The sequence below is a fragment of the Colias croceus genome, chromosome 11, assembly GCF_905220415.1.
Source record: "Colias croceus chromosome 11, ilColCroc2.1".
Classification (NCBI taxonomy): Eukaryota; Metazoa; Arthropoda; class Insecta; order Lepidoptera; family Pieridae; genus Colias; species Colias croceus.
Window position 1 is genome coordinate 5,216,280 of NC_059547.1, and position 24,738 is coordinate 5,241,017.

The 24,738-nt window shown below is 33.7% G+C and overlaps 1 protein-coding gene across 5 annotated transcripts in view; it reads left to right on the plus strand.

The window, feature by feature from the left end:
• LOC123695286 overlaps positions 1-24,448 on the plus strand; it is a 117,283-nt gene extending 92,835 nt beyond the window's left edge. For all 5 annotated transcript variants that reach the window (XM_045641074.1, XM_045641071.1, XM_045641072.1 and 2 more), the window contains 13 exons: positions 13,032-13,107; positions 15,340-15,432; positions 16,107-16,168; positions 16,499-16,570; positions 16,914-17,051; positions 17,646-17,711; positions 18,292-18,483; positions 19,614-19,833; positions 20,282-20,537; positions 20,894-21,059; positions 21,476-21,688; positions 21,772-21,938; positions 22,091-24,448. In XM_045641074.1, coding sequence (XP_045497030.1) covers positions 13,032-13,107; positions 15,340-15,432; positions 16,107-16,168; positions 16,499-16,570; positions 16,914-17,051; positions 17,646-17,711; positions 18,292-18,483; positions 19,614-19,833; positions 20,282-20,537; positions 20,894-21,059; positions 21,476-21,688; positions 21,772-21,938; positions 22,091-23,882 — 3,513 coding nt within the window. In that variant the 3' untranslated portion in view covers positions 23,883-24,448. The remainder of the gene's footprint in view (positions 1-13,031; positions 13,108-15,339; positions 15,433-16,106; positions 16,169-16,498; positions 16,571-16,913; positions 17,052-17,645; positions 17,712-18,291; positions 18,484-19,613; positions 19,834-20,281; positions 20,538-20,893; positions 21,060-21,475; positions 21,689-21,771; positions 21,939-22,090) is intronic.
• Positions 24,449-24,738: the final 290 nt, after the last annotated feature.

The window sequence follows — 24,738 nt, forward strand, 5'->3', positions numbered from 1 at the left end:
ACGTATAATCTTTATATACAGGAATATTTAAAGAATTTCATTACGGTAAAACTTGTAGACGGGCGCCGGAATTCATTTCGTTTGAAATGTACAGACAGTACAAACACACAATAGATGATATTAAAGTTTCTTCTAGTCACTTCAAATTAAATTTTCTGCGATAGAAAAATTTTCTCGGAGATTCAAATAACATTTTAAAAGCCGTACCTACATGGAGTGTGTTATAAATTTTAAAACCTTTTAAGATTGTATCTTCGTACTACGCTAAAAATTACATAGTGTTGTGAATCGTTTAGTACAGGAAAATAGTTTTATGTCTCTGATACGAGCATACCGAGAAATGTATCGCATTTGCATTTAGCGTTAAAATTTGAATGCCAAGTAATTTTTTATTTGATTATAGATAAGATATCGTGTGCTAGCGATCTTTTGTGTTTATTACGGCTCACGGGAATAAAATGTTTGGAATGCGGCTGTGTGGATTCGTGACTTGGTTTAAAGTGAGCTTGTCGAGTAATGCGCGTCAATACCATGTTCAAGTATTTATGATAATAATGGTAACTACTACGATGTTATTACGCATTTATAATAATAATATAATATTTTTTTGTTACTCAATTGTTTCATTTTCTTAGTGCATGTGATGTGTGGGTTTAATATGAAGAAGCAACAATGTTTTCAAGGAAAATATGAAGTTTTATACAGAAAATGTGTGGAGAAATATTACAGAGACGGAAATCACTCACTCACTTCTCACTAACATCGCCATGGATCGATTTGTTTTTATGTTGGTTTTATTCAACAAAGGAGCGCTTGTTAGAAACAAAATTCTAAACGCCTCGTTTTTAAACCTTACAAACTAAACGAATCCATGTATTTCTTAAAAAAAAAACATAAATTGTGGGTAGGAGCAAAATAAAGTAGGCGTGTTTTTCTTTGCTCTTATGAATTAAATTTAAGAAAATTAATTGCTTCAGTAATTTGAATATAAAAAACATATGTATTAAACAGTGATTTTACCTACCAGTGTCCTCAAATAATTCCTGTCTCTTTTTTGCACTAAACTGTCAAAACTTGCACAGTCACTATTATGGAGTCTATCAAGAAATGTATGGAAGATATGACTAATAATTTTAATAAAAGGATGGAAGAGTTCCAGAGGGACTTAACAAATAACCAAAATCCACCTGCCACTAGCAGTCCTACTTCCAGGCTTGCGGCGGACTTTGAAACCTTCCGCAACTTTGTGATTACTTCACTTCAGTGTCTTCAATCTCAAATCAACATGTTAGCCAAACTTCTTGACCAGCAAGAGATGCGTTCACGTAAAAAGTTCCTATTGTTTCATGGTGTGATGGAAAACAATAAAGAAGATTTGAGTACAATCGTCACAGACATTGTATCACAAAAACTTAATATTACAACTATGAATAAAGGTGCTCTCAGCCGCTGCAACCGCTTAGGTCATGTCACTGGCGTTAAACCTAGACCTATTCTAGTTAAATTTCATGACAGCCAGATTCGAGATAGTGTATGGTTTGCCAAAACGCGTTTGAAGAACACTGGAATAACTCTTTCTGAGTTCTTGACCAAAAGTCGCCACGAGGCTTTTATGGCTGCAAGGGATCGTTTTGGAATCCCTCATTGCTGGACTCGAGACGGGTTCATATTTATTGCAGCTCAAAATGGATCAAAACACCGCATCGCCTGCATTTCTGACCTTGATGCCATTCCTATGTGTCCCGATGCTCCAGTGAACCCTCGTGAGCAGGCAGCAAGTGGCCGAGATACACAGAAGGATGCCAAGGCAATTCCAGCTGCTAGGTCTAAAAGACTTCAAAAAGTGAAGTAACTTTATAACTTTATCACTCCCCCTACAAAAAGTATCTTTTAATTCTTGTGCTTTCATGTCCCAGTACTGTACTATTATGTTTCACATACTATTGTGTTTCACATTAGTATTTCTTATTATTATAATTTGTTATTAATGTTCACTTATTTTTAACGATACGGCGGTAGAACGTCGCATAAGATATTTATAATACCTTAAAATACCTTATTATTTTGTAAAATTAAACTTGTCGAATTGTCCTGTCATAATATGTCAAAGTGTCAACGTCAAGTGTCAACTTTAGTTTGTCGTAACTATTTCTCCGCCAGGATACTTGTCTTTTAGTGCTATTTTATTTTAGACGCTGGTTGGTACACAGTAGCTGTTTATTTACAGAGTTTATTAGTCTATTCTATTACTGAGTTTATTTTTATTTTATTTCCGTCTTCGTAAATTATATTAGAATTTAGTTGTATATACTTATATAATTATTTATCTATTTTATATATGTTTAAATGATATCACCTTCAAGCGATTCATCACACAATAGCTTTTCATCTTTTCATTCCATTGATGAGTCTGGCAGTGAAAGTAGTTATCATAGTACAACGTTACCCAGTTTAAATGACACCATCAATGATGCGTTTCAAGACAACAGTAAAACGTTTAACATGGTCCATATAAACGCTCAAAGCGTTCCAGCACATTATGTTGACATGCTTGCATCGTTTCAGTCTACAAACCTCCATGCAATACTAATTTCCGAATCGTGGTTGAAACCTTGTTTACCTTCTTCCTCATATTCCTTACCAGGCTTCCGGCTCATTCGTAATGACCGCATTGGTAGAGGTGGTGGTGGGGTAGCGATATATCTCCGTTCACATATACCCTTCACAATTATTAGTTCATCGCCCCAGCCCCCACCTGCAGATGCAGCCGAGCACCTCATTATTGAAGTTGTCCTTTCTTTTACGAAAATCCTATTAGCAGTCTTTTACAGTCCCTCTCTCTTAATAGATTACTTTCCTTCGTTTGACTCAATATGTGATAATCTCATACCAATTTATGATCACTGTATTTTAATGGGAGACTTCAATACGTGTCTCCTAAAAAAAGACAACCGGTCGCAAAAACTGGTCTCCATTATTGAGTCACACAATCTACACCTTCTCCCTCTTAACCCCACGCACTGTGCCCCTCATTGCATCCCTTCTCTCCTAGACCTAATTATAGTTTCCTCACCCAATCTAGTTTCGAAATACGGCCAGCATCCAGCTGATGCATTTTCATACCATGACCTCCTGTTCCTCTCATATAGAATACGACCTCCAAAATATAAACCTAGTGTATTATTAAGACGTAATTTCCACGGTATGAATGATCTTAAACTTATCGAAGATGCTCGCTGTATTGATTGGTCTCCAATTTTTTTGTCTCCTTACATCAACGAAAAAGTTGAGTTCTTTAACTCTGCGTTAATAAAGCTATACGATTTGCATGCTCCGTTCAGATTAATCAAAATAAAACAATTACCTGCGCCATGGTTGACTGAAGAACTTAAAATTTTGCTTAAAAGGAAAGCTCGAGCCAAGGCAAGACATAGAGTGCTTAAATGCGATGCAAGTCGAGAAAAATATAATGCGATAAGAAATCGATGCAATACATGTTGTAGAGATGCACAGCGACGGTATATTCATTCTTCTGTTGAGAACAGTGATCCCACTGTTATTTGGAAATTCCTTAAAACGCTAGGCATTGGCAAACAACGAAATAATACAATTCCATCTAATATTAACATTGAACAACTTAACTTACATTTTTCCAATTCATCTCCTTCTTTCGACAGTCAATTAAAACAAAACACATTAGATTACATTTCCAAATTACCAGTTCCCCATATTCCCCCTTTTAGCTTCAAACAATTTACCGAGTGTGATGTCAAAAGGAACATATTGTCCATCTCGTCGAGTGCTGTTGGTAGCGACTGCATTGGTCGTACTATGATCTTACCTATCCTAGACGTTGTCTTACCTGTTATTACCCATATCCTGAATTATTCCATATCCTCTAGCTCATTTCCACAGGTGTTCAAGGATTCCCATCTTATACCGATTCCAAAAAGAAATAACCCATCCTCTTTCTCCGACTTTAGACCTATATCCATCCTTCCGTTCCTTTCTAAAGTTTTGGAAAAGATGATACATCATCAATTGCAACTCTTTTTAACCACACATAATCTCCTTAATCCATACCAATCCGGCTTCCGTCCAGGTCATAGTACGGCCACTGCATTAGTTAAAATAACCGATGATATTCGAATGGGGATGGACAATAAAAAGCTAACAGTACTGACTTTGTTGGACTTCAGTAATGCTTTTAACACCGTAGACCACGACATTCTTCTCAGCTTGCTGCGTTCACAAAACTTATCCGCACCGGTAATTGCTTGGTTTCATAGTTATCTGAACGGACGACGACAGCGAATACACATCGATGATGTTATGTCATCATGGTGTGATATCTCTGTCGGAGTTCCTCAAGGTGGTGTTCTATCTCCGTTACTGTTCTCAATTTTCATAAATACCATATCTGATACCTTGCTGTCTCTCTACCACATGTATGCGGATGACCTACAAATATACACACAATTTACACTTGATCAAATACACCAGGCCATTCATGACACTAATAGAGATCTGAACACTATAGTCCAATGGAGCTACCGTTATGGCTTGCAGGTTAACCCACTTAAGACTCAGGTTATTATCCTTGGGAGTCCATCGCTAATCGCTAGGGTTAACTGGGTTAATCTGCCACCCATTATAGTTGATGGTGCAATAATCCCATATAGTGATTCGGTAAAAAATCTGGGTCTGGTTTTTGATCAAACCCTATCGTGGAAATATCACATTAAAGAAGTGAGCAAAAGAATGTACGCAGCAGCTGGATCGCTGAGACGATTGAGAAATTTTCTTCCTTTACCTACAAAAATCCTATTAGCTCAGTCCCTCCTTCTCCCTATACTAGACTATGCCGATGTAAGCTATGTCAACTTAACAATGGAACAGTTAAATATTCTCGAACGCCTGCAGAACTTCTGCATACGCTTTATATTTGGGCTCCGTAAATATGATCACGTTTCGGAGTTCCGAAGTAAGCTCAAATGGTTGCCGATTCGTTTGCGGAGGGATGCACATGCTCTTCAACTACTGTATCGAATTTTATTCGATCCTAAAACACCAACGTACCTCAAGGAAAGATTTGAGTTTAGAGGCCATTGTAGCAAGGTTCGTTCAACTGAAAGGTTGAGGATAATAATGCCTCCACATTGCACTCATTTTTATGATGAATCTTTCACTGTGCACGCTACTAAACTATGGAATTCCCTGCCAGATTCTATTAAAAATGCTCAATCCTTAAAAAGTTTTAAAACTATGGTTAAAGCTCATTTCCTTAGTCATAGCCAAACATAATATTTACTTATATTATATACTTATTATTAATTGTTATGTATTATGTCACATTATGGTATTTTGTATTTCTCTTTCCCTTTCACTATTTATTATCAATAAGAATATAAATATGTATGTGTATGTTTTCCCTACTATTATTATTAATTATTGCACTACCCATTTATTTTATTTTATACATTTTCCTCTACTGTACCAAAGGTTGTCTGGAAGAAATCGCTCTAAAGCGATAAGACCGCCATTTGTACTTAGTTTAAGCTATATTTAAGTGTCTGTATTTCTTTTTTATTCTCTTTAAGTGCAATAAAGAATTAATAAATAAATAAATAAATAAATAATAAATTACAGCGAAATTCAGAATAATTTATTTTGAATGATACTAATTATAAAAAATACATATAAATGCATTTATTTATAGATACATATTATATCATCTTTATCTGGTAAGTATAACAAAAATTGTCTAGTCCTTCATAAAATATTATGAAGGCAATAAACAATCGTAATTCTTCATTAATTCCTTGATGACGAGATCACGTAACGCAGGACAATGTATTCACAACAGAACCGCAAATTAATAGCATACCTCAATAAAATTTGTTTCGCTTGTTTCATTATAAACCGCAGACGGAGTGGGTATGATGTTCACCCACTTGAAAAGTTATATTTTCAACAAGCATGAATGTTTCACGCATTTATGTTAAAACTTGTTCGAGCCGAGCCTATAAATGTATGGAATTAATATATTTTCGTTTGCATTTAATGAAAGAAAGGGAAACAAATGGGTTTCGAGTAATTGCTAATTTATTTGTAATTACAGCTATCCGCGATTCCCTTTCACCGACAGGCTCTATAAAGATTTATATCTATTATTATAAGATATACATCTTTATAGCAGCCGGATATTTATCTAAAGGACTAATTTCAAAGACGTTTGTTTAATAGTTTTGACATGATTACAAACACTAATTATAACATGGGTTGGTTTAATAGATTTTCCATTTAATAAACATTGTAACGAGAACGAATGCCATCAAAGTATTTAACATTTTATCACGTCTGAAAATACATTCATTACACCATCAAACATAATTTGTAATTGACATCAGCTGTGATTATGATCAATAGTTACTATACCCTTTGATTATGATCAACAAGGATTATATTAAAACTGATTCTATTGGGCTAGTAAGAAAGTGCGCGCCTGTAGCGACGCAACTCCCCATAAAGTTGATGGGAAAGACAAAATAGTTGCGGAGACAAAAGTTGCTCTTGCGCGCTAGCTCTTAAACTCAAAGTTGGCTACAGATTGTATCTAGTTGTCTATATAGGTAATTTTATTTATAACATTATTATTTTTTCTTATGGTCATAAATAAATTCAAACCACAAACAAAAAACTAGTACTACTCGTTTTTATACATTTTATTATGTAGTAGGTACCATACAGACCCGTTTTTTGTGCACTCTCACTTCTTATATGTTATGTATGTAATAAAATTTGAGATAAACAAAATAAAGTACTGTATACAGCCGTTGTTCATATAATAACCTAAAGAAATATTTGCATCAGTCGTAGTGACATCATATTACGGAAGATGAATGTTGTTGCCGGAGTCGTGACAAAGATTACATTAGCTTAGGTACATTACACAATAAATATATTTTATATTCCCATTAATTAATTGGTTCTAGAATGCAATCACGCAGATTATATTTACCTAGAAGATTTACTTCGCAGAGTCAACGACGAAGCTGGCTACAGAAAAGAAAGTTAATTAAAATTAAGCTTACGGGAATTTAATATCTTGGAACTATAATTAAGGACTAAATTTCTTTGTGATAGATAATAGAAAAATAATTACATTTTTACTTTCTTATTCCATTTAGAATTTCTTCATTTAATCTCTATTTCTTCCAAGAATCGATAAAAATTATCATATTTTTATATTTTTTTCCTTTAATAGATATTTATGTTTATCTTTTGAGACATGAGTGACAGCACAAACTTTACGTATGATAACGTGCTACCACAGGTACTACGTTTACGTTTGGTGTAAGTTTTACTTTATGTGTAACGAAATAAATAACAACGAAAAGTAACGTGTTATATTCATCTTAAAACAAACTTCGGTTACCTTGGGGCACTCATACGTAGAAATGATAGCAACTCCAGTCCTATATTTACAACCTAACAATGGACTACTGTTTAAACATAAATACTTGTTAACTCGTGACTGAAGCTGTTAGCCTTGTTATTTGATACACTATTGATAGATATGTAAGTTTTAAATACAAGGTCTTCCGCGGTTCTATTTGTTATGTTCATAATTATAGCTATTAAGTGTGAACATGTAGAAAAAATCCTAAAAGTAAAATTAATTACGCCTACATTAAATATTTTTTTATTTGAGAAAAAGCAGCAGATTTGGCCTATCTCTTACGTTCACAATCATTGAAATTTTTTACAAAACATCATCAAACTTAGGCATATTCTAAGGTATTTTTAAATAATAGGTAGGTACATAAACAATATACGTAACTACCTATGTAACTACACAGTTATCTAGATACGTTTTTTTTTAAATACAATTTTCATGAAATAGTAAGCTTAAAACTTAGGACACATTTAATCATCAAATTTGAATCAAAACTTCAGTACTCGATTCCGAGCCGAGAACTTCTGTAAAAATTAAACTTTTCAAACGGAATCGAAGCAGAGAGCGGTCGGTGGCTCGGTGCCGCCCGCGTTCATTTGAATTACGCCTCGCTCTGCCTTTTGTAGTCAACTTCATTTAGCGAACTTAAGAAGGACTCTTTTATTTTCCCTAGCGAAGAAGTTAAGAGATGCATTGTTGAATCGGTAACAAATTGCACGCCGTGATTACGTTAAGAACTTCCTTCAAATAGAAGTAAAATATAGATTGGAATTTAACAGTTGCCTTTCTTTCAATATTTTACAATCAAGGAACGTAGGGCGGGCGTTTAATTAATGTCTGTGTAAATAGCTTATTCTTTGTTCGTATTATAATTTATTTCTTTTATTTGTGTTTTCCCTGATACCTAGTTAATATAAGACAGAGACTATAAGATATGAAAAACTATAATTTGACAGTCAAATTATTGTAATGTAGAATTTTGTTATCGTTGTCATACCAAGGTTGCCATGTCATTGCAATTAATTTAATTTATAAAAACACTACATAAATAAATGTGTAAGCTGGACTTGAGTTACGTACAGGCTCTTGGTCTCTCCACATGTATAGTGTAATGTTGCCTATTATTTCATAATAGTTATGTATTTAGCTCAAACAGCGCTGTCACGTAGTGTCGAGTGGCAACAAGTGTTCACCAAACATCTCGTATGCAAGCTGGGTGCATGTGCAGCGTCTCAGCCTGTTTACATTTTTTAATATTTCATAGCGCAGTAACTTTTTTCGCTAGAAGAAGGTCAAGTGTCTATGCGTTTATGAAATAAGTTTTATATTGCGAAGAGAGTGAGAGCTTATGACTAGTTGGGTGTACGTATTTGCAGTGTGCTATGTAAATTTTAATAAACTGTAATTAGAGCAGCTTCATCCATTACGAAACATTGGATTGAAAAGTTTTGGCTAGGATGTTTCTAAACATTTCTGTATAAATGAGGACTGAAATGAAACCCTTTGGAGTAAAGAATATGTTTAAAAGTATAATCTTTATTATTTCTTTCTTTCCTGTACAATCAAAAATAGTTGTTTCTATAACAACATAATTGAAAATAAAAATGGTACATTTATAAAGTGTATCCCGAGCGCTATATTTTTCATTAATTTTCACTCCTCTGTGGAGAGGTCAATGCTCTTTACCCTACTACGAACGACAAAATATACGGTTCAAATGAGACAAAGTAAATGGCGTAGAATAGAAGTTAAGTTCATCATGTCATGTCATAAGGGTTATACCCTTGAGATAAATCGGTTTTGAACGTGTCTTTTTAGCGCATATTGTATTTTACAACCGACTTCAAAAAGGAAGAGATTCTCAATTTGACTGTATTATTATTATTATTTTTTGATTTGCTGCCTTAGAACTTTCAACAAAGTGATTCGATTAGATTTTGATATTTTTTTATTTTAAAGCTGATGCCTGATTTTTGGTTCCATTTCAATTTAGACCAGTTCTGGCATTTTGAGGGCGGTCTTTTTTTTAAGTTTTTTTCTTATACGGTCTATATTACTAAGTACCTAATCTCTATAATAAAAAGTTTTAATACGTACTGTATCAAACTAACAACTACATCTAGTTATTTTTAATGAAATACTGCTTGCTGACTTGACTGTTTGAATCAAAAGACAAAAACCTTTATACGAAAAACATCCTCACACCAGCAGAAATAAAAACGTAATATGATTCGGCTTCTGTTCATTTTATAAGAAGTGTGACAAAAATATTGACCGCGTGCGTAAGACATTAGGAAGACGCGAGCGAAGGGTGGGCGCGTCACGAAGTCTGCCCGAGGCAATTTTGTACCAAATGTCGTTCTACGTGCCTTACAAATAAAGAGGATAGAATGGAGTTGCCCGGATAACTTTAGGATCTGTTAGCTCGCAATAAGGGCTCTGTAAGGAACAGAATTATCCATGCTAATATTCCACTTATTATACGTCCGTTTCAATTGGGTTATGCAATTTTGCTAAAGGGTTTGTGCGAATAAATTGGATTGGTAATGATCACTATCAGAGGGGTGGAGTTGCTCTGTCGTTTGAAAGGTGTTGAAGTTGTTAATGGTAAGGTAATATGAGAATTCTAATTGTTAGCTTATTTGTTATGACTTATGAGTACGTATTATATTGTGGGGAAAGGATTAAGATTTTTTCAAATGAAAATATTATAATAAGTACCTACTTTTATTTAATTAATAAATTCACTAAATAAATTCAGAGACGAATAGGTATAAATTCTAAAATCAGAACTTGAACATTTACTTAATTTAACTAGATTAGTTTTAGAAGTGCTTTTGAATCGTTAAAACACTTAGATTAATATTTACCACTATTCTAATTCTAATGTATTATGATAGATAATTTGAGTTCTATTACTTGAATAAATAGTCCGTAATAATTATTTTTCTCATAGCTATACATTCCATACAGAATCAGCGTACATAATTAATTAATTACCTATATGCACCTATACTACAGTCTACATAATGACGATAATAACATTCATATCCCATTACAATTAATGCTAATTTGTCGCAACGCCCAAATGATGCTGCAAGATAGAGCCATTATGATTACCCCTAAAGCCGCGACAAAAACTTGGGAAATTCAGGCAATCAATCTTTTTTTATTCTTTTCCTAGTTAATTATTCTAAGTGCGCATCTATTCTCACCCCTATTTGAATTGAAATGCTCCCCCAAGATTTACGCATCTCTCGCAATAACCAGCCTACGACATAGAGCATTGGTATTTTAAAACGTTCGCTTGATTCTCGTGAAATATATCTTTTTGTCCGCCCCGACGGAGAAGCGATATATTTCAGTCATCGTCTAGAATTGAACGAGCCAAACGTGAAGATTGAGACAGATAACTCTAGTGTGTTTCGTTTCAATTTTATAAACGCTTGAGAGTGAAATAGACAAGAACAACGTCTTGTATGCTTACTTATTAAGTTTCTATATTTGGTTTTTGATATATGATAGATAATGTAAGTGAGGCGTAAATTATTTAATATGAGAGCATACATTTCAATTTGTACCTAAATCACAGAACGGTTTTTTGGAGTTACGTTACGAGTTTGGAGTACGTTACAGACATTTCCAAAGCGGTAGCGTATGGCTTGGCTAATTTAAAACGTATCTGGACGCTGTTTTATGGCTTAGTAATAAAAAATCACGCTCAATAAAATACACAAGATAAAATATCACGTTTGTTCAAATATCTCGTATGCGTACACGTAGGCAGTTTTAAGTTCACAAGATCGTAAAAAACATTAGCACGTAGTCGGGCCTAACACGCGCCAAGCCAGCGATATTGGGGTAAAAGGGAAAATGCATTGGCTTTTTGTAATACGGCAATAACCTCTGGATTACGACGCGGGAATCTGACATTTTGTGCCGTAGACCTGTCGTATTTATGTCCCTTAACGTGTTAACTACACTTCTAGGACCCAGAATTGGTTTTATAGCATTGTATGTAATATTTCTTATACATAATATTATATAGGTTGGAGAACCTCAAAATAATGAGATGATGTTTACGAACGACACCACTAAACCAGTTTAAGCAGTTCTTATTTTAATATGCATAGTAAATGAAATCCTGTAGTAAATAAATTAAAATAAAACTAGTTTGTGAAATATGTAAATTAAATACACGCTAGTCAAGAGTTCAGCTTGCTACCTACTACGTATCTCGGAAGCCTGTCCGAATGAATATTGGTAGCTGCATATAATTTTGGTAATTACACATCTAGGTTTCGAAGAAGTGGCTCAAAGCAGCATTTACAAAGGAATGTTGTACCGTGAGTGTCGGCACTTTGCCACACCTTGGCGAGGTTACCAGCATCCTTGAAAGGCCACATTCCTACGCCGACGTCTATTTACGGTCTAAGCCCTCATTTTCTTTACGATTGCTAACTACTACCAACTTCTCTGCCAACATACACTAGTTACATAAAAATGTTCACTTTACCAAAATGGTAATTTTAATCAATTTAAACATTGGACGTTTTAAAATTCCTTTTTTTGCTGCTTGCGTTGAATAATTTATGAATTCTTATAGTATTACATAACGCTTCTAACAAGAATGCAAGGATACCATTTAAATAAACTATTCAGATGTAAATCGTGAATAAATATTCACAAATGGTTCGTAAATAATGTTTTAATAGAGAAAGATAATATTTTACATAGTTGACAATAGTGCCGCCTACACTTGAAAGTTTAAAGAATACACCGATATATTCCGCAAGCGTATTTTAAAATGTCGCCTTTAGATTTAAAAGCACCCGCGGCACCTCAGTAACGACTGTCTATAAAAAGTAGATAGAGTACGGAAATATATGGTTATCGTTATGTAGCTTTATTCTTTTGTTACTTTTGCTGTGCTCATGTCAGATTAAATTTAGAAAATACACCATTTTAAATGCTAAGTTTACATGTATGTTGAAAATAATATACCTTCTATAACTAGGGTCATTTATCCTAACACCAGCTTTCGATAATCACCACAAATAAAGTCTTTAGGAATTAAGAACTTGAAAAGTTTGGATTGGCACGATAATGTATAAGACGAGTTCACTAAACTAGCATATTTAGCGCAAAAAGCTTCAAAAGATAATTACTACGTGGTTTCTACAGATTTGATTGAATTTCGAAAACATTTAAGAAATGTATTTGGTAGAAATCCTAGGTATCGGTAATTGAATTATCCTCAGTCCTTTCTGTTAGATTTTAGTGGAATAAAACCTATTCTTGGTGAACATATTGTTATAGGCATATTTTAGCTGTATCTACGCTTCATAAACACGATGTTCCTACTCCGTATTACGTTTTACGTCCAAAGGACTATCGTCATATTACATCTAAAATGACGTGCCACACGAAGCGGTGACCGCGATTTATTTGTTTTAGCTTGAGCGTCCCAACCTAATCTTATAATAGAGTGCGGTCCTGGCAATAACAGTATAAGATCAAAATATAGTAGGCCTTTTTGGTACAGAGTTAACAAAATTCTTATTTGTTCCAGAATATCCTGGATAAATTCAATCCAGGTGCCCGGCAAATGATCACTGCTGGGAAGGCGTATTTGAAGGCTTTACATGGTAAGTTATTTTTTTCTAATTTACTACATATATAACGTATCGTAACTAATAAAATAAAATAAAATAAAAATAAAATAAAATATCGAATAAGTTTTAATATAAAAATTCAATCATCAGACGATTGCCTATGTTTGTTCTGTTAATGTGAGCTATAAAATATTCCTTTTTATATACCTAATGAGTGGTTAATTATTATCTTTTATTCAGTTCTATTATGTCTGAAACGTCGGAATAGCATTAACATAAGCATTTAGAGTATATTTGGTATTTGTATTAACAGAACAATTATTCATATTTTTGTGAGTCTCTTTGATCCTCTTAATCTCATTGGCAAGAGCTGATGTTATGAATAATCTTATATATTTTGAGAAGACGTAAATAAGTGTTGCCAAAAAAATCACATAATGAAGGCCCTGGTGTCCTAATTTTATAATGTTAATAGATTGTTACAGAGGTATTGAACAGTAAATAAGTTAATTAGATTTTAATGCGATCCAGTGCCTACTTACTTTAAAAAGATCCGACGGATACTTCCATTATCATTGTTGGATGGAATTTCCATTAAAATATGTATTAATTATTGAATTTTTAAGTAGGCTCTCAGAAATTTGTAAATCCAGTTATATTGAAATATATTATCAAACTTTTGAATGTACATATTATTCCAGACTGACATTGATAAAAATAAAAGTCCACGCTTTATACATTTCACAATAACATTTTACAAATTCTCATTTAATTACATTGCATCCAATTCATTTGAGAGTAAAATAATATTTTAAAGCAGCCTTTCATAAGTTTTAAATATTTTTAACTCTGAACGTTTAAATAGGATTTTTCTATGATGAATAGTATCATTAAGACATAATAAATCTGGGTTATTTTTCATTTTAATGCTGTGCATATCTCGGTAATGACGACCAACTTAGTCTTTTCACTTCTATTGCCTATATCAGAATGTAATACAGCATTGAATACTAATGATCATAACATATTATGTACTCAATTCATAATTAGATGAAGGTTTATAGAATGTCATACGGATCTCATTCGATTCAAGGGTAAGTAATGTCAAATAGAATAAAAGTTCACGTAATGATATCAACGTACATTACACACGACGATATTAAATACTTCGGTTTCCCTATTCCGAAACAATGCACATACAAAAATAGCATCGAACCATTACTTCGGCCGTATTCAGTGAGGACGAAAATAATTAATTTATATATAACGCGCCAAATGGGTGCATCTACATGCGAAACCTCAGTGTAGTGCGCTTGTTTGGCTGTGAAACTGGGGCATAGGTTGTGCCAAATTGTCTCCGTTGGCTTATCTAGAGTATAATGCCCGACGCTAGACGCAATAAAGTTGAGCGTTGTGTAATACGATGAATGTCTTGTTTACTCACTATTAAAAGCTATATTACAATATAATTGTGTCCAGACACATTTTAATTCCCATGAATAGTAGCTGCCGCTCCAATTTTACCCATTTATGGCATAAGAGCAAAGTTCAAATTTGTTGTGACGGAAATTAATGTTTCCTCCAACCAGTTTTAATTAGGGCAAGGTGAGGTAACATACTTGCTCTTATTATGCGCTATTATGCATATTATTGATAGTAAATGTATATTTGCAATCGATTTGCATAACAAGGATGAAAAGATATAGACATCCAACTATTTTCATTTCATTCATTCATTCATCCTTTATTACTCAACGTAATTTAGCAGACATTTTTAGTGTTTTGTCATTGAGCAATCGGCCTGACTATAAAAGTGAAGTGCCCATAAAATATTGAAGGACATTTTGTCCTCCGTCGACATAATGACATATAAAAAACAATCCCAACAAGCAGTTTAAAGAAATCACACCATAAAGAAGATAGAAAAAATCTGTTTTTGATTAAAGTTCTATGGTTTTAAAAATCGTTATAGTTACAAATATTATTTCTCTTCTTATTCTTTAAATGAAAAACTATTTACTGTACATACATAGAAAATAGAAATATACTTCGTTACACGGTTTGAGCAAGCTTATAATAGAGATATACTTTATCGCTTGTTAGCGATTTCTTCCAAGCAACTCGATGTAGAGTCGATATCCCGCCATTTTTTCAATTTATCTTAAGATAAACAAACGTTAATATACATAAAATATCTATCTAATCCTTTTAATCTTTTATAAATAAAAATGATTGATGATTTTAAAACACTTAATTTTTTCACAGGCGCAGCCGCAGCATCTCGTATGTATGTAGATGCGGTGGGCAAGCTGGGGCGGCAGGCACAGCAAGGCACTTGGGGAGGCTGTGCTGATATAGGTAAGTATTATCAGGCTCATTACACTTATTTTATTTAATATAAGGTCCCATATTCTATATTATATTTACTTATGAATGGCAATGAGGCTTGTATTTTAAATTGAATGATAAGGATGATGCTGTTATAGTAAATATTAGTAGAAGACAAGTAAATGACCGACTACCTACACCATTTATGCAAACAATTAGGTAATCGAATGTATGATATACCTACGCAAAAACATTAACTATTATTCTAGAGCCTAGGCTATATAACAATATCAAATTGTGATACGACATGTAGTATTTAGGATGATATTTGTTAAATTTTAATATTTGATTTGATGATTGAATATGTAAAGGAAAGTTATTCTAAATAAACTTATTAAATTTTAAATTACTTGGAGCGTGTAATTTATTTTGCAATACCAACCTAACATAATATTACGTCATAGTTAAAAGATATAATAACACATAGTATTTCGTTATTAACATAAATATAACAACGAAATAGCGTGAAATTAAATTTAACGCAACTCTTAAAAAACTGGTCGTATCCGGGATGAAAGAAGGCTAATAAAATTCAATAATGTGTGTGATAAATCATAAAAAAATGTTGTGAATGCTTCGTTAACAGGTTTATAAAACTGTTTTCTTGAGAACTAAAAAAAATCTAATAGCAACGACTTTCACAGGAACCGCTCTTATGAAGGTCGTCGAGGTGTACCGGGAAATTCAAGACCAACAAATGAATATCGTAAGTATTTTTATAACAAAGAATACTTATTAACATATAATAAATGAGGAAATAAATCAACTGAACATAGTTATGAAATTAATATATTCTCAATCATTACGTATAAATCATATTTCAATAAAAAATAATATCATAGCAATACGATACATAACTCAAGAGAATTCGACGATAAATATTTTGAAATTCAAGTGATTTATGAAAATAATTACAGTATTGACATTCGCGTTTAATTCAGACGGCGACAAACAATTTTTCTCATAAAGCATCTGTCGTAAAAAACTTTTTCATTTCCGCGAAGGCGATAATCTTTAATTTGTTTGTTTGTTACAGCTGAAGGCGTTCTACGTGGATTTACTTGTTCCCCTGGAAACTAATCTCGAGAAAGACACGAAAGTAGTACAGGTCGGTCAATAAGATGGTTCCGTTCATAATCTTTTATGGCAACGTGTTTCCGAATTGTTTACAGGATAAGCGAAACAGGCAAACTTCTGACAACCTGATTCTTTATCCGATAGACACAAATCCTATTACACGTGATGGTTGAATAACATTGTGATATAATAATATCTGTTTTCTCGTGCCTGATTTCACAAGTGTTTTTGTTTAAGCTTTTTTCTCAAATATTAGGTTCAATTTTGTTTCTTGATTTTAGTTAGCGGATTCAAACTGTAATTTAAAATTGTATAGTCGTTTTTTAAATCTTCACTTTGATATTGTTTTTCACGTAATAACTTTTTATTTTTAGTCTGAACAAAAAAGGTTTCTACAACAACACAAGCTGCGTTCAGAAAGTTACAGTAAAGCCGCTGCAACAATTAAAAAACAAAGAAAAAAGAAAACAAACGCGACTAAGGTCGGCTCGGCTATGGATAAAGAAATGAAGGTAAACCATTATAATTAAAAATGTCTTTCAATCTGGGTGATATTTATTTTTTGTCATTTCTTTTATTAAAAATGACAAGGATTTTATTTCAGATAACTTTATTTATATCGGAAAACACGACTCGAATTAAAATAATCTAATTTAATTGTGAATAATAATTATATTTATAAACATGTTTCATTCGAGAGTTTATTGAAATTTTCTTATGTGTTATTTAAATATTATGATGAATATTTAATAATTTTTGAGAATTACATCATCACCACAAATTGATTTTGAAAAGATTAATTATTGGACATGTTTAATATAATTGCATGGGGTGAATATATTCATTGATTCACTATTTCCCTGCAATTTAATTTTTATTTAATATTCACGCTCAGTAGATACTAATTTATAAATAAATTGAAATCTTAATGGGCGGTAAATCACCAGCATCGTTGAGTTTGAGGCATTAAATATTGAATCCTTGAGGAGAACAGATTTATAAAATAATAATTAATCACAAATACTTTTACAAAATGTTCACTTATTATTTTCACTTAACTAAACACAAGATTAACAAGAGATATTTTAATTTACTAAATGTTTCAGAGCATGCAAATATTGGAAGAGGAAAAAACAAAGTTGGATGCATTTTGTGAGCAAAGTTTAAAGAACGTAAGTATTTCAGAGAGATTTGTATTCTAAACAAATAACTTTTGTGATAGTATCGTTGCGTCTAGCCGAAGTTGAGACTCGGTTGTTTGTACTGCCAAGCTATATGGGATCTCTTTCCGTTTAGAAATAGGACAATCATGCACAATTTTGCAGTATCGAAAACTGAATTTAAATATAGCACCATACAAGCAACATATATTATATTATGTTAAAGTAAATCATATATTACGAATGTTAATAATTTTCTGAAAGAAAAAAAAATATGCTTAATTAAATTTAATAAAGTCTTGCTGTGTTTAAAACGACTGTGCATACAATTTTGTATATATTTTTTTGTTTAACATAGAGTAGACTTTAATTTGACGGATGAACAAACATCGGTTATCCCAAAATAGCTACCTACCGAGACATTGAAATAATAAAATTCTCCGTATTCAATACCAACCCTACTCTATTCATACAGGATAAAAACATATAATACTAGCTTAATATAACATTAGAACATCTACTCGCACAGTCAAACAAGCTTACAACCTTAAAACGTTACTCCTACAGAAAATATTATATTCTTCTATTTTAGGCAATGACTCAAGAGCGTCGTCGCTATGGTTTCGTTCTGGAACGTCAATGCTCGCTAGCGAAGCACTGGTTGGCTTACCATACAGCTGGCGCCAACGCGTATACTACTGGCTTGGAAGAGTGGCTGGAAGTTTCCAGAACTAGGGAGTTCCTGCCACCGAATGTTGAAGCTATGTTCGTTAGCAGAATGCGAGTATGTTTACATACCTACTTAATAACACTAGATTTAAGATAACAGATCTATAAAGATAATAATTCGTCAATATTTTTTTTAACTAGAATTAAACAAACAGACTAATGATTCATCATAGATCAAATAAGTTTGTAAAAGTAAGTTTGAATTAAAGACACTGAAATTTTTGTATAAGTACGTCTTTAACGTCCGAAAAAGAAGAATAAAAGTTATTCTGTTTTTAATTTAAAATGAAGGATTATGAAAGAATGGCACAGCATTGACTTTATTTTTCGTAACGTAAAAGTTTGCGAGCACACATTTTAATACTTTATTGGCCATTGTATTCGATATTGTTATTTGAGTTTTGTATTTTGCATGTTGACCACGTCGTCCATAAAACACTTAAGAAATGTTTTAATATTGCCATATACTGGACCATATGGGACCAATACTGGATTTGTCGCACTTTTCTTAAACTTAAACTTAGAAACCGTTAATAAAAATTATAACGAGATACTATTTCACGTCATACTTAAATTCGCGTATTTTTCAATGATATTTGTATAGTTAAAAATTTAACTTGAAAACATTTTGAATCTCAAAACTAGTTTTATTTCAAAACTTTTTTTATATTTTTCGATATAAGTACCTACCTACAACATTTTTGTTTTCCCTTCGATAGATTATTCCGTGGAAATATTATTTGGGTTAATTAAATGTCCAAATAAGAAATTGGATACGAACTAAACATCTGAGCATCACTTTGGTTGAAGAAAATAGACTGAAGAAAATGAATGGGCTCACTAAGGCTTTTTAGAAATCTCGTATCCTGTATATTTTTTAAGTTAAACATTTTTTTTACGTTATCTAACGTAAAGGAATATAAAAATTACTGATACATTCAGTTTGATCTACCCTTACTAAAGATTATTGTAAAATATAATTTACCAATAATTAAAGATCGTCGATATTTGCCGCCATTACGGCTTTTGTGAATAAACCTATAAAAGGACGGCCGATAGACATTTAGGCTCTCATGATTGCCTCTACGCTGCTCATTGTGAGAAGGCCACGTACATTAATAATTTTGCTTCACCAATGAACAATCTCCGATCACAATTGTCTTTATCTGAGTATTACGTTCGCAGCAAGTCTCATTCTGGGCAGACGAAGACGTATACGCCAGCCCGCGGAACGGGGACGACGATGACCGCGCGTCCGTCGGTTCAGCCTTGCGCAAAACGAGATCGGTGGACGCGTCCTGCCTTGACGTGCGATCTATCGGGGACTTAGGTTCCCCCAGTCAGGGTATCTCCAGAGCCAAATCCGATTTGAATCTGCAAGCGAGCTTACACGCTTCGGAACAAGGTAAGATATTATGCGACAAGTCGATTTTGCTCTTTTCGTGTGAACGAAACGTTGAATTCAGATTTTGTAGTTTGTTCTATTTAATGGATTTTATTGTAATCTTCCCTATAATATTTAGAGTTAATAAGCATTAATATTAAATTTTGATAACTATTAGGCGCACATACATTGTGTATAAACCTCATTTCTTCTGCTATTTCCTTATTGTTGAATATCTTACTTATATTACTTTAAGCATTTGTAATATATAATGCCATAGTCGATCGTCCATCGATTTAAATGAAATTTCAAACCAAGTAATTGAATTGATCCTGTCAAAAGAGGACGGTGTTTTTCTTGCATTAATACTTTCAAATAGTAATCCTAACGCATTGAATGTTTGGCCAAACAACACAGGGCAAAGCTAACAAGTAAAACAAAGTTTTTGATGAATTTTCAACCTTCTCAGGTACAGACTCACGTACGAGCACTCGACCAACGTCACTGGCGCCACCAACTTGCACGTCTCGTGACCCACCGCTGGCCAGGGCTCTATACGCCTACGCAGCGGCTGGTGACAACCAGCTCAGCTTCCAGCAAGGGGACATGCTGGCACTGCTGGGAGATAGAACTAAGGGATGGCAATATGGGGAAAATCTGCGCACGCATAGCGCGGGATGGTTCCCCCTGGCTTATACTGAACCGATCATAAATGATGAAGTTATGTGAGTATTTTGGTAGTGTACAATTTTAATCTAGAAATAAATTATTATGTGAAAGATTGGTTGAAAGACAAAACTAATAATTTCTCTAGAAGCCAGTATTGAAAGGGCATAACAATTTTAATAATTGTGTAATGCAAATTTTTTTTCATCGACAAGTTACTTACTCAACAATGTTTATTGACCATTGATATACCCATACCAGACCATACCCATTTGATAAGCGATCGACCGCATCTACGCTTACCACCGACGGGATCGCGGTCAAATGCCTGCTCTGTTATGAATAAAATTGAAAAAAAAAACAACCAACACACACATCTGAAAATCAGCTATCCCATATAAAGGAACTATTTCAGTGGTAGCTCGCCAGCACGCTGGAGCTGCGCGCAGACGCCGAGCGAGACCCCGCCGCCCGCGCCGCTCGCACACACGCAGGTGTCCTCCACACCGTCAGCACACTCGCACTCGCATCCAACCACACGCATGTTCGGGGATACCGTCACAGCTCACCATGTTGCTAAGGTATCATCATCAGCCCATATACGTTCCCACTGCTGGGACACGGGCCTCCTATGAGGGTACAGGCCATAATCCACCACACTGGCAAAGTGCTATGATGCTTTTAGTAAATTAAAAAATATATATTTATTCACTTAGCTTACAATCACATAACTTAATTTACATGCATACAAAAGTATTGGCCCAGTTTTATACAGTTAATTATGTAAATAGAACATTTTTGTATAAATAGTCAAGACAGCAATTGTTAGTATTACAACATTCATTCACGTTCACATACACACACACACTTAATTAATCAATCTATCTTTAGTCTTATTGATATTGTATGCTTTAAATTATTTACCTAAGAACTATCTTTCCACAATTCATTACTATATTACTATATTTCTTCATTAAATTTTCCCCTTTAATACCAGGGTCGTCTCGCACCGACATCTCCAGGCCTGCCTCCAACATTACCAGCACCATCTCCAAGCGCTCTCAGTACTTCAGCCAGCGCTACTTTCCACTCTACACCATCTGGAGCTGCCGGTGCAATAAAGAATTCCACTTCAGCTGCAAGCTTCACGACCCATGCAGTAATTGAAACAAGAAGCTTTGGCCCACAAACGTTGCCTTTGCGTTCACAGGTAGCTTTTAAACTTTAGTTTATATTCTAAGTAATAATTTAATATTTGTTGAACATTTCATTGAAAATTGCAATTAATTTCAGATAACGCAGAACAAAGCTCCCGCTAAAACTGTGGTGTCAGCGGTCGGAGCTGTTGGTAACGTTTCTCTGCACAGTTCGAATGATTCAGGTTTCTCAAATGAACCACCTCCACAACCTGATATTGATTATAGCGATGAAGAAGCTCAGCGCCTTCGAGTACCTATCAGGTATAAATCACTTGTATATGTAGAATTTCAAGAACTGCACCCTAGCTTTCTTTTTATTTGATCCCCTAGTTTTCCTTTTTTATTTTGCTTTATATTGCTTTTGTGTTACTCTTGCTAGAACTTATTTTATGTATTTTTATTTCATTTTGTAGTAAATCTGCCCATCTCAGCAACGAGCACAAATCCTATTTGTTAAAAACGCAAAGTTTAAAACGTGGTCCTAAACAAAATAACACGAATAATGGATATTTAACTGATGACCAACAGCTACTTTTACGCAATATGTTAGATATGGACAAAGATTCACAAAAGATCAAAAGAACCAAATCATTCTGGAAATTTGGGCGTACTACTTCTGAGGAGATCATGGAAGGAATGTCCCTATGGCAACATCGAGACATTGTTGATACGGTACCCGAGTTTAAGAAAAAATTGTTTGTTAAATTGAAAAAAGAACTGAGACCAGCCCCCGATATTCCTGAGCCGAGAAAACTCGTAAAAACTGAAAACACGCCACACGTAGAAAATATACAACGACCTCAGGAAACTATTGATAGGAAAGACATAAAAATAAACAACGGTATGCGGCAAGCGCGGAGTTTAGGCTCTATCCAAGCTCATGAAGAGAGGGTTGAAAAATCAAAGAAAGCTAATGAGAATTATCACCCAACGCAGATGAATAAAAAGAGCATGTCCGAGAAATCTATTGTGGAGGAAAAACCAGAAGAATTTGTTCAGCGAAACGAATCTCGACATTCAGACTTGACTAACACGAGCACTATAAAAACTAATTTCGAAAATAGTTTTTACAATGATGAAACTGGTGAAGGCTATGTTATGAAAACTGTAAAGCGAAGGGAAATATTACAAAGATACGACAATGATAGCAGTTCTGATGTTAATTCTGTTGCTTCTAGTACTGATCCATATGATTGTATAATTGTAGATGATCATATGACATCAAAGAAACGACAAGAATTAGATCGCCGTAGACAGGCACAACTGATGGAGAAAGAAATAAAAACAAGCAAGGAAAATGCATATATGCCTGAGTTTGATGAAATTGAAATAACACCAATAAAACCTCACGTTCGAGCGACATTACCTGAAAAGAATAAAAAATCTTCACATGATCGATCTTCGCCAAAGGCAATGGAATTCAAAACGTTCAAGGATAATTCTAAGGAAATTAAAACTTTTTCAGCGTCATCTGAGACTTTGAAGTACAAAGATAATGAAGTTACCGATAGGTATGGTATTCCTATGGAAAGAAATAACAATGAAATACGCCAGGAAGGTCCATACAACGGCCATGATGATGGTACACTAAAATATAAGAAAAGGTCTAACGAAGATAAAAATCGCCCGCAAAATAATTTTGAAAACATGAAAAATAACAAAGATTATCCAAAAGCAGAAGTACGAAACCAAAAGAAAGATGCAAGGCAATATGAGACTCGAGAGCCCAGAATTGACTATTCGTTAGATAGACGACAAGTTAAAAAAGAGTTTACTGACACCAAAAACCACGAAGTGAGATCTCGAAGTAGAATAATTCGGAGTTATGATGACAGTTCTTTACAGTATAATGGAAGGAAAGAAGAAAGATTTTATGACGCTAATATATCTTACTTTAGCGACCAGGAAAGGCGTGCTTCCAGATATGATTATGAGACAGATTCAAAAAAAGCCGAAAAATCAAAGATGCGACAGGAAGAAGCAAGACTCGAAGGTAGAAGATTCGCCGACCAAAGAAATGAAAGTCAGTACAGTGAATCAGATGATCAAAAATTTAATGAAGCATTGAAACAACAAAGACCACAATTGTTACCCCGTACAAAGTTACTTAAGCGTCCTACCGAGGGACCAGAATTACCTGAAGACGGTCACACCTTCGGTCCGTGGTACGATTTATGGGGCCGAGAAACTGCCATGTACAAGTAATTATAGGCTCCTTTAACGTAAAGGACAAGGGTCCTCAATGTATACCATTCCCCTAAATTATCCATTAATTAATTACACTGTGCACGAGTAGTTTGTGGTAGAAGTTTGCTCGTATTTTATATTTTTTTACTTAGTTTGAGTTGTGACTTTTGTCAATTTTGTATATTTTTGTTGTTAATGTTAACTTTTTGATAAAAATTCATACAGAAAAGGAGACAGTTCACACTTAAGTTGAAATATTAACGTTCTTTAATACCCGAGGTATTTTTCTATCTACCATGTATCCAAATAAAGTCTAGTTATTATTAATTTTAAATATTGTTATAGTGTTATAATGTAAGGGTTTTTATTATGATCATATTGTTTTTGCACAGGCCACAACAATTTGCAACAGTAAAGCTACGAAAAACTTTAACGAACGATCGATCGTCGCCTGCCATTGAATAATGTTTTATATATATTTTATTATTTTGTTAAAAATATTATATTATGTAAATTAAAATCATCGTGTATTTTGTACAGTTATTCATAGTTTAAGAAAGAATATATCACAATTTTTACAATAACATTTTGTTTTATTTTAACCCCTTGATAAACTGACAAACATTCATGTGATCTACACATATTAGAGCTTAAAGCTTGATACTGAAGTAATAGAAATATTTGTGAATGAGTTGCCAACGTTGCCAATATTATCTCAAATATAGTTTTTTAAGTAAGTAACTAAAAAATGGGCATGACGTGGGATGTGATTAATCATAATGATAACATTTAACGCATCTCCTGCGAGCCTTATCTAGCCCGAATCTCGCCCAAAACGTGTCACAAAAATCGTACCACTAACAGTTCCCAAAGT